Here is an 11,278-nt window from a genome sequence, read left to right on the forward strand (position 1 = left end):
TGATGCAGCTAATGAATCTCCTCGTCACCTGTTTTATGAATGCCCTGTCACTCGAATTGTTTGGAATACTGTCAGTCCGGGTTTCACAAACCAGACTCATAACAGTGATATATCTCAGTGGTTCTGTAATCACTTTCTGATTAGCAATATATCTGTACAATTAGATTTTAAATTATATGATTTGTCTTGTTTTACTGTTTGGTTAATTTGGAAAGTAAGGTGTGCTAAAAAATTTGAGAACGAATCTGTGAATGTAAAAGAAGTATCTAATGCTATTCAAATGCAGCTGGATGAGTGGAACAGAACCCAGATTATACTTAATGCCCAGAATATTAGAACCAGTAGCATTATTCATACTTGGACAAACCCTGAACCTGGTGTCAGTTAAATTAACTTTGATGCATCTTACGTTGACAGAAATGCTCCAGCAGGATTGGGACTAATTTGTAGGGATTTTACAGGTAACAACAGTGGACTGCCAGGAAATACTTGCACATCCATAGATCCAGAACAAGCGGAAGCGCAAGCTTTACTAGAAATAGTGATTTGGGAAAAGAGGAATGGATGGCGGGGAATTGAGTTAGAGAGAGACTGCAGAAATGTTATTGTGGCGTTTAATGGAAATGTGGGAGCTGTTAAATGGACGTCTTATAATATTATAAATGATGCTCGTAGTGTTTTAGAGTCAGATGAGTCTTGGAATTGCAAGTATGCACACAGAGATGCAAATCACTTGGCAGATGCTTTTAATTGGTTCAATAATGGTCTTGACTCAAATCCTCGTTCAACAGGATAAAATCAGTATGTAACTTTTTTAAGATTTAAATGAATCTCCTTTCTTATTAAAAAAATAAATAAAAATACTCCCTCCGTTCTTTTTTAATAGGCCACTTTTGTTTTTAGTGAAATTTAAGGAAATTAAGAGAACTAGTCATTGAAAGTGGTTCTCATGACACTTGTCAATAAAAGAAGTGAAGTGAAATGGTCCCCGTGACACTTGTTAGCAAAAGAAGTAAAGTGAAGTGGTCCACATGACACTTGTCACCAAAAGAAGTTAAGAGAAAAGTGGTCCCAAAAAATTAAAGTAACATTTGACTTTCCCAGTTAAGAAACTGGCCTATTTTTTTTGAAACTTTTATTTATAGAAACTGGCCTATTAAAAAAGAAACGGAAAGAGTAAAAAAAAGTAGTTTACAAGTGTTTATCAGGAACATCTTTCTCAGACGCCGATGGTCCGACACTTGCATCCACACAGTGGTTAAGTCAAATTTTGATGTCGACTCTCTTTTCTCATCCACAAATTCATGTTGATCTTTTTCATTCGTCAACGAAAGTGTGAAGTATCGTTCGGTGACTTATTGCAGACAATTCCACTTGTAGCGGATAAATCCAGGACGAACCCCTTTGTTTGACTTATTATGTATGGGCTTTCGTTATTAAGTCGAAATGAAAGCATTATCCTCTCTTATTCTCAAAGAAAAAAGAAAGCTAAATCGTTGTTCTCTAGCCAACTTCTCAATGGCATATTCATTCTCTGCCAAAGCAATGGAGTCTTTAACCAGAAGAAAAGCTCGACCAACCATCTTCTTCATCCTGTGTCTCCTCATTATTTTTAAGCTCGTAACTACATTCAATTCAGGTACTTTAACATTAATCACCTCACCATATAGTTTTATACTCACTTAATGCTATGACTAATATTAGTTTTTTTGTCCCTCTGAAAACTTCTGCCTGGAGAGAAAAAATGACCCATGATTAATAATAATTCTGGTATATTTGGTAATTGATTATTCATGTTCGTTTATTTATTTTTTGCAGCTCAAGTAGACAATAAAATGATTTCTAATGTTCCAAGGAAGTTGCTGGGACGAGTGCCAGAAATAAAGTATCCAATCCGTTCGCCACGTTCAAATTGGTTGCACCGTAATTTTGCCCCTGAAGAGCCTGGTCTTCCTCCTATAACATTCCGCATTCCTGCTCCTCCTCCTCCTCCTCCTAGGCCCCTACTGCACCATGTCTTTCCTTGGTACTAAAAGATGTGATTCAGTCTCCGTTTGTAAACTCTTCGGATGCTTCAAGAAAATTATTTTTATTTTCCTTCTTGTAAAGCACTACTTATTAGTGAAAAGGATGATGATAAAGCTCCACTGACCCTTCTGAAAATCTATATGTTTTCATTATATGTTAAAAGTATAAAGTTGACATTTAATGAACTAAGCACTGGTGGAACCAACACAGGTCACAGGCCAATTAGGTTAGACATATCCTATATTTTAGGTAGGAAATGGAGAAAATATGAAGAAGAAAGCTAATCGGGATTATTTTGGATTCTGAGTTTCTGACAGAGATACTGCATTTCTTCACCGAAAATGTTTCCCAAAAGAAAAGAATAAAGAGCTATAACATAAATTACACCAACCAGGAGCACCAAAATAAGTTGTTGCAGCCTATGCTGCTTGACACTTTCAAGATCATCTTATGTTATTGAACAATATACAGTATTCTATTTTCCCTTTCGTTCTTCTCTGAAGTAGCTATTACTTACAAATGATACTAGCTCTTTAATCGTGCATCCTACTGTTAGTAGGAGGTAAATCGAAAAAGGGAGGAAGAATTTATAACAAAGATTAAAAGATAGTAAATGCAGTTGCTGATTAATGCTAAAGATTGGAATTGAATTATATCGTCAAACGCCTTCCATGAACTGCTACAGTAGGAGTCTTCAAGTGAAAGACTCATTTGCTTCAATCTGGAAAGCAGAAACCTGAGTAAGAATAATGAAGAATGTGTTTGGTTTTACAAAATCCTTTATCTGAACTAAGGCCGTTTTATGTCCAATTTTATGATTGGTTTGTCAGAAGGGTCAGTGGAGTGTCATAACTGAATAAGTCTAACCAAAAAGCAAGCAAATAAAACAAGAGTAACGCAGTACTGACCTCAATGTAGACTCTGATCAACCTAATTATATTCTCTAGAGGTTGAGAGCATAAGATGGCAGTACTATAAGAAAGGTTTTCTAAACTATGACCCAACAAGACCCTTGTGGCGCGCATACGAGATGATCAGTACAAAAAGGGAAGCACATACAACTCCCGACAGAATGACCACCTGTTCAAAATGTTCAAAACAGATTACATATAATAAATCCATAGGTAAATCCTGATTGAAAATTAAGGTCATGCCAGAAATTGATACATACCCATTTAAACATGAAGCCATGGCCATCATTCCATGTATATGGGATATTCATTCCAAATATCCCAGCCACCAAGGAATATATTGAGAGGCAAACAGTACCAGAACTTAGGAAGAGCTCCAACTGCAGTGCCGAAGTAGAAGAAAAGTAAATTCATTCAAGACTGGCCATATGGTTCAAGGTAAATGACGAAGGGTGTTGATGTGATACATTTGGAAAAGAAACTGCACAATGATGAATTTAATAAATTTTACCTGAATCAACTGATTTCTGTGATTGTCAAGCTGAAAAAAACAGGGACTGGTACTTAGTGCAAGAAAAGTTTGTATTGTTTCTGCAATTAAACGTACTCCTAATGAAGTTCATATAACTGAAAGGTCTAGGTCATTACCTGAATATTAATATAATCCTCAGTGTCATCAATATATTCACGTAACTGCAAGAAAATAAAATAACAAACAAATTAGATCACTGACTAAATGGCAGCAGAAGGATGGACGGGGAAGGGCGGGAGTGAAAGATGTATACTGTGGTCAATTTGTTCAACGTGCCGTCAACTTGCATGAAGTATGCCTGTAGTAACAAAGACCATGGCTTAGAGTTCAATCTTAATCAAGATCAAGTGTATAGGGAAGCCAAATTGTACTACCTCTAGCAACATTTCAAGCTCTTCAACATCGTTCTCATCTCCACGAAATGTTGCTGCACTAGCCCTACTTGCTCTAGATATCTTGGAAGCTATTGTAGGAGAAGCAGGGAGCCAATTGGGTGCTCCAGATCCACTGATGGGTGATGATGAAGCCATTTTCCTCGATAAGTAAAGATCGGCCATGTCGTCGTCGTCATCCAAAAGTTGTTCAAGCTCATCTCTCACCTTAGAATAGTATTAACAAACAAAATTAACCAGCTTAATGGAAAAACTGTGTGTTTCTTTTTTATTTCCTTTTTAAAAAAGAATTGTAATGCAATTAGGCAGATTGAAGAGTAAATGTGTCCATCTTGTTTCAATTGAGTCTTCGATTAGTTTAGTCATTCAGAGAGATTCAAATCCTTTTGCTCGATAAAGTGTAAGACTGCACCAGTGTTTTTTGGAAAAAACCTTGATGCAATAAATCTTCTCGGTACCAGCACATAGCAGTGGAGAGTTTTTAAAAAATCTTTGTTGGAAGAGGTAGATACTAACACACAAACATAAACCATACCTTTTGCACGCGTGCAGTCAATCTCGTCATTGCACTCTTCAGTTTACGAACACGATCCAAGTTGCGACTACTAATCTACAGTAAGCAGAACAGATATCGATATGTTATATTGGACGAAAGATTGAGCATATAATCAACAAATTCAACACCATAAATTCAGAAGAAAATTAAGCCTCTTTGGTAGTTTTGTTAAAACTAAGATTCGGAGATAACAAAAAAAGGTATAATAATTACAAAACAATTAGGAATATTACTTGAATATACTTAATCAGTACAGGTACTTATTAAAAAGTTATTGCAGTGATTATATGTGCACTTAACACCTGACACCTTCTTGATTCCTAATCAAACAACTAATGCGCTATCCTTGTGGCACTAATGCAGCGATACTTTATTTCACTGAGAAATATTTTGGTCATGAATCCTCGTCAAATAGGACAACTATAAAAAGAAACATGGACATGACTGCAGCCCAGCTCTTTACAATATGAGCAACATATCACAAGATTCAGAAGTAAACTAATACCTCAAGTATAATCATGAACCCTGAACCCTGAGTGAAGACAAACTAGTATTAATGCTAGTTTAATAACAAACTAACAATACGATAATTTATTAGTCTATAACTAGTATTGCTTCAATCTTGCTGCTATCTAGCTAGGATTTGACTGTATCTTTCTTTACATCAATCTTATTAGAGTACCGTAACAAACTAACAATTAATAGCTTGTACCAAAACCTCAGTAGGTCAATAGAAGTAACATGATTAGAGGTTTGAATTATAGTACTGATCAACTTAAGGAAGTGCAGTTAGAAACTAGTATTATTGTCTCATCCCATCAATCAATTTGGTAGAGTACGATTAATGGGACAACACAATAAGCATTTCAAGTAAATACAATTACAGATCTCCCAATCCACGCCTAGAGCTATATATATTAGAGATTGGACACTAGAGAGATCTTTACTCAATGACAGAGGAGAAGGTCGAGAGACATACTCGTATTAAGCCCACTCATTTATACAACTAAAGCTACATTTTGAAAACACAAACAACAATCTTTACTACGACAATCAAATTCCAAAGTTTACACAGGAATACCATGGATGTAAAGTGTAACCATATCTTCCATCTGGCAATGATTTGTGAAGTTGGGTTAACCTACCAACTCCTGAGAAGCAAAACTGTATCTTAAGCATTTGTTAAATGTTTGTTATATGTATCAGTAAAATCTCAGCAATAGCACATCATAAAAGAATAAATATCATAAACAAATTGTTCTTTTTCACAGATCAGTAGATTACTATAGCTACCATATAAGTTGGATAGTTAAAGGTGCTAGTTTACTCAAAGCTCATAATAAATAGATGATCAAGTTTTGAGCAATGGATATACTCATGCTAATTTGGTGAAATAATTAGTTTTGAACGAAACATTCACAAGAAAACAGTTCCAAAAGATATCCAGAAGATAACATTTAGATATGAACTCCCACCTACCTTGGATGTCAGCTCATCTAATGCTGGATAAGCAGCAGTCTCCAATTCTGTTGTACGGGCATCAAGAAAACTGCAAATAGCTTCCAGTGCCACTTCTAAGGCGCGGAACTCAAAGGGAGACTCTACATTACAGGAACAAATATACAAAATTCAGAACATGAATTATACAAGTCGACAGTAACATGTGCATTTGAAACAAACGAAAGAGAGCACAAACAGCCTAACCAAGAAATACTGACATGACTCATGAGCACAATGAACCCTCCCACAGGGTAGAAATCATTTTCTTTAAAATATACAGTCAAAATAAAGGAAAGAAAAGAAACACGACAAACAACCAAAATGCATGAGTCAAATCACCAGGATATACCATCTTCTTCGCCCGCTTCAACATCATTTTGCCCATTAAATTGTTCGTTCCCATCTCCTGGACCTTGACGAAATGCATTTGCAGGAGGCAACCTCCTTTTAAGCTCCTCAACAATGGGAATAACATTATCATCAGTTGGATCCCGAAGTAATACCTACCACCCAAGATAAAAACAAGTTACTAAACTGCAAACACGCAACATTACACATCTCCCCGTGTTAAAGCTGGTTAATTATGTGATGTGCATTGTGCCAACTTTTTCTCACAATCCATGCTTAGCAAATAGTTGAACACACAGTTTCCATTTAGCATATTCAAAAGGGTCACGAGCCCAAATCATAGAGCCAATAGTAAACATGAATCAAAGACGTTTGAGAAAGAACTGTGCATAAGCTCGAAGACACACCTATGAAAGAAAAAACAAGTTACTAAACCACAAACACACAACGTTAAACCTGTTTAATTATGTGAGATACATTATAACATCTTTCTCTAACACTTCAAGCTTCGCAAACCATTTTACACGCCGTCTAGATTCGCACTAAGCATAAGAATACGGGGGTGCCATTATTAAGTGCCACATTGTACTGATTTTCAAAGCAAGTGCTTATTAACTGAATCAAACTCAGGATTCTCAACAAACAAAACTATTGAAAACCCCAAAAAGATCAAATAAGAACTCACCTCTTCTGCAGTGATAATAGCTTTAATGTGCTGAAAATTACCAACAAAAATAAACACAAATCATTAAAAACCCAAACTAATATTAAAAAAAAAAAAAAAAAAAAAAAAAAATTTACCTCCAAATTAACAACAATGGCTCTTTCTCTCCCTAAAATTGTAGAAGGATAAGACAATAACGGATCAAGAATCCTTAAATCTCTTGCATGAATCTGAACTCTATGCATAATAGCATATTTATCAACATCTAAAACAGTACCTTCACCGGTACAATCTAACATAATCCAACTTCTTGCTGCTGCTGTTTTCTTCGTTACAGCATGTGTATCCAATGGAACTATATGCCCTTCTCGACCCATCTCTTTTAATCATTCCCCCAACCCAAATCAATTGGAAAAAAAAAAAACGAACCCCCAGAAAATTATAAATCAGGAAAAAACTCTTTCAATCACAAATCAAAGAATCTAAGAATCTGATACTATTCGCCCCAATTAACCACCTCTCTTAGTGATGAATGAATCTTCTGGTAATTCTGTAAAGACCCTAGTGGGATTAAGTAATTTCGAAAGATCCTGAGAAATTTGTAGGAAGAAGGCGAGATTGTTGTGTTTGGGGGTGGTTAGGGATGTGTTGTATGTGTCACACGGGGAATTGATGGTAAATATGCCAAGTTAGTTCGAAATGACGAAATTAGGCCGACGAAACTAAAGTTATGTACGGATGCTATTACTGGTATAAATGTCAATATTTTTCTTATGCCAACGTGGAAAGTGTAAGCTGTAGCAATGGGATATCCGGACGTATCAAGGCAACTCATGACTCTAATGGTACGACTATGAGTCTGTGACCTTCGCTGAAGTCTGGCTTGTAGTTGGGTGTTAGTAACACGTCTTTTTCCCCTGCTCATGCATAAATATAAAACACATTAAACCTACCTTGGCTTTCCATCACATGCCTAAACGTTATTTTTACTTATTTTTTATTTTAATCCTTAAGCAGGAAGAAAAAAGAAAAAGAATTGGATGCACACAAATTCAAACTCAAGTAGCCGATATCATCTCCAGATGACTTTGCCGTTGTATAATTTTTATTTTGTATATATGAATATTATTTTTTGCTACATATAATCTGTTGCATCTTATTAATTTTATCCTCGTGCTAAAGTATAATGTTGTTAGTAGCTTTGGGTTTCATGTAACATCTTCTATTACCGAATTATCTTCCAATTTTGAAAATATTTATCAAAATACTTAAAATCTCTAATGTCGTGCTTATAAAAACAAATTCCAATGAGTTAGTTGATTTATGGTTGTTTCTTAACGGGAAAATAAAATTGCATGGTTTGAAATTTTTACCGTAGGTTCCTATGGTGATTGTCGATTTTTTGGTTTTATCATAACAGGTGGTCTGGAAAACTCACCGCCTTGCTATGGAAAAAGCACATAGACTGGTAGATATAAAGTTTGAAATTTTTATGGCAGGTTCCTATGGACGCTACAAAAATTTTGGTTTTGGCATGCCAGGTGGCCTGGCAAATAAACTTATCTAAAGATTTAAAGGCCTAGACAAGTAAAATTCCCACGTTAAACGGTGAGGAAATCCTCATAAGCTTAAGTCGTTAAGTCGGGTTACCACGCGCAACTATTACCCTAAAAAAAGGCAGAATTATCTATTTTAACCCTCTTTTATTGATGGAACAGAGAAGAGTCCTTTCAGTAGCAATTAGATATGAAAAGATGGAGGAATTCCAAAACAGTAAAAAGAAATCAACAACAAAACCAAGAAAGAACACCTTTTCTAAAGCATGTGGAGTGCCAACTCTTGTCTCTTTTGAACCAGGCGCGTGAGACAAGACACTTTACCAACATAATTATGTTGTGCTGGGGTGAACAACAATTTGTCCACCATACCTTTCTTGAATGGAATTCCTAGTTCTTTGTTTCCCAGACTGTTCAGGCCAATATCTTTTTCTTAATGGTCTAGACACATCTTTGGAAATTAACTTCTTTGAAGAGGAGATAAGATTACATACCTCAGTAGATTCCTGAACAAGTTTAAGCTTGTTAGCTAACCGATTTGCTCTTCGTTGAAGGTTGTTGACATATCTTATCTTATGTTTGTACTTGAAACATTTTGATAGCTCATGACCTCTGAGAATACAATAAGAACATGTCACACTGGAGGAGGGTTTATACATCACATCTGTGCAGGCTGCTAGACATACGGTGGGACCTGAATTATGAAAAAGAATTTCTAGAGAGCAAAGAGAAATCCATTTTATCCTCCAATGTGGTTAACAGTCGACAACTATTTCGATCACATAGTCTACTGCTACCAATACATTAATACGGTTATGAACCCAAAAGTTGGTTGACTAGGTAGTAGGATCAGTTACCACATATATATGGTATAAACTTGTATTCGGTTGCACAAGTTATAGGATTGGTCACACCAATTACTAAAACTTGTTAACCTACTACAAGGATCGATTACACATCTTGTGATTAGTCCCAACCAACTTCTAGGATCGGTCACCCAATGACTAGGAATAGTCACACCAATTACAAATATCAATCATACCATCTCAGGTGATTACTTAGGTCGGTTCCACTAATAAACGTCATACCAATGCAAAAGTCAGGCATTGTGAATAGTTTTACCAAGATACATAAACAAGTTATGAGCGTTTATACTAAACACACGTATGGGTAATCCAAAGATTTGCAATGAATAACAATACCAATAAGCCTAGCGATTTCCTTTTTGATATACAAAACAATTTTATCAATGTACTTCCTTTAAACGAATGTAAAACATTGTTTCCTAGGACGAAATCTTCACCCATACGCATACACATCATCAAAATAACATTCATACGAGTATGTGGATGTCTTATATATGAAGTTCAAAAGATAGACGTTATACTTCGTATTGAAATTCATTAATACTATGTCTAACTAGAGAATAATCATTCACAGCTTCGCAGTTATGTTTTCAATATGCACGACTTGAAAGATACGTTAGGAATGAAACAATTCAAGTCAAATATTACTAACCTCAAGTGGAAGGATGATATCTTCGTTGTAGCTACTTACTTCTTCACATTCTTCAAGTCTTCATGTAATACTTGTAAGTCTTATATCCTAGTAACTTTCTAGCTAACCTATACGAAGTTGACTCTAGTAAATAATCAAGCGACTCTTTAAATGAGTTTTGATTCACTAAAATATGACAATCAAACTTGACATACCAACGCTTGGTGGATTCAACCGAGCAATGCTCTAACATTCCCCCCCCCCCCCCTTTGTCAATTTTAGTGACAAAACTCTTGCATCATATGGATAAACAAACTACAAGAATGCATTACACATACGCTTGATTCCGAGTTTCAACAGCACAATAACCTGTATGTGTTCAATCCATAAATGTCGTTGTTGATATTATAATAACAAAGCTAATACTCCCCTAAAGGTAAGATGGGTAGATTTTCAATTCGCACGTCTTTGTTATTCTCTTTGTAGTCCATATTACTACAAATATCAATATGATATGTTACTCCCCCTCAGTCTATGATTTACTCTTTTGTTAGATATAACGTTAAAGCATCATTGTCCTTTCCTTAGTGATACCAAATAACTTGTTTACTCCATATATTTCTCCTTTTTTTTGTCACAAAATGACAAAGGTACGAGCAAATAAAAGACAAACCGAAAGGATCTTAAAAATCTCAAAAGACTTGAAAAACCTATAAGAGATAAGCACGAGGGTTCCACACACCATTTAGATAACCAATATCAAAACCGAAACTTCAAAGTTTTTTTTTTATATGTTACCAAGGAAACAATTGCTCGAAGCAATTTTCCATAATAGTTTAGAAAATCAAAAATTGACTAAGCACCTTAGTTCTTTTGCTAAACCGATTGTACAAATACAATCGCTTGTTCGATAAGACCAAAATAAAGATCAAAATTAACTCTATTTTTATCACCAGGTTCTAATTATTCAAATAATAACTTAAACCTTTCACTTTTAAACAAGACAAGTACTAGGTTAGTTAACTAGTATTTCTTGTTAAGGCATTCGATTAGACTTGAATAACCGAAACCTCCACTTTGATAAGTCTAACTAAGATCAGAAATAACTTAGTTTCTCTTATCCGGAATCGAATTGGACTAAACAATTCAACCCGAACACCTTTTTGTTAAGCGATAAACAATTTATACAAACCAAATAAATCAACTTGCATAATTATTTACCTCAACTAGAAGCAATTGAAACAAACATAGACAATAAAGTACCACAATTGCACCGAAATTTCGTAAGCCTAAA

At 35.3% G+C, this 11,278-nt stretch overlaps 2 protein-coding genes across 3 annotated transcripts; one reads left to right on the plus strand and one right to left on the minus strand.

Moving 5' to 3' along the window:
* Positions 1–1,437: 1,437 nt before the first annotated feature.
* Positions 1,438–2,486, plus strand: LOC113283404. Its single transcript, XM_026532641.1, has 2 exons — positions 1,438–1,639; positions 1,819–2,486. The coding sequence occupies exons 1-2, from the start codon at positions 1,447–1,449 to the stop codon at positions 2,031–2,033; spliced, it is 408 nt and encodes a 135-aa protein (XP_026388426.1). The 5' UTR covers positions 1,438–1,446; the 3' UTR covers positions 2,034–2,486.
* Positions 2,366–7,577, minus strand: LOC113283403 (magnesium transporter MRS2-I-like). Of its 2 annotated transcripts, XM_026532640.1 has the most exons (13): positions 7,069–7,577; positions 6,953–6,982; positions 6,269–6,422; positions 5,899–6,020; positions 4,399–4,473; positions 3,846–4,070; positions 3,725–3,769; positions 3,588–3,632; positions 3,451–3,480; positions 3,200–3,319; positions 2,937–3,108; positions 2,664–2,749; positions 2,366–2,556 (listed from the first exon to the last, which is right to left on the minus strand). In XM_026532640.1, exons 1-11 carry the CDS (start codon positions 7,306–7,308, stop codon positions 3,022–3,024), a joined length of 1,173 nt encoding a protein of 390 aa, XP_026388425.1. In that variant the 5' UTR covers positions 7,309–7,577; the 3' UTR covers positions 2,366–2,556; positions 2,664–2,749; positions 2,937–3,021. The 2 variants fall into 2 exon arrangements, with proteins under 2 accessions (XP_026388425.1, XP_026388424.1); XM_026532639.1 differs by having other exon boundaries at positions 2,391–2,749.
* Positions 7,578–11,278: the final 3,701 nt, after the last annotated feature.

This window comes from Papaver somniferum, chromosome 5 (assembly GCF_003573695.1).
Source record: "Papaver somniferum cultivar HN1 chromosome 5, ASM357369v1, whole genome shotgun sequence".
Lineage (NCBI taxonomy): Eukaryota > Viridiplantae > Streptophyta > Magnoliopsida > Ranunculales > Papaveraceae > Papaver > Papaver somniferum.

What these genes read in the sequence shown, in the direction of transcription:
- LOC113283404 (XM_026532641.1), top strand. Translation starts at nt 1,447, where the DNA reads ATGAAAGCATTATCCTCTCTTATTCTCAAAGAAAAAAGAAAGCTAAAT. An exon ending in CGTAACTACATTCAATTCAG is followed by an intron (nt 1,640 to 1,818) that starts GTACTTTAACAT and finishes TATTTTTTGCAG; the next exon opens with CTCAAGTAGACAATAAAATG.
- LOC113283403 (XM_026532640.1), bottom strand. Translation starts at nt 7,308, where the DNA reads ATGGGTCGAGAAGGGCATATAGTTCCATTGGATACACATGCTGTAACG. An exon ending in AGGATTATATTAATATTCAG is followed by an intron (nt 3,481 to 3,587) that starts GTAATGACCTAG and finishes TGTTTTTTTCAG; the next exon opens with CTTGACAATCACAGAAATCA. An exon ending in ACAGAAATCAGTTGATTCAG is followed by an intron (nt 3,320 to 3,450) that starts GTAAAATTTATT and finishes TCGGCACTGCAG; the next exon opens with TTGGAGCTCTTCCTAAGTTC.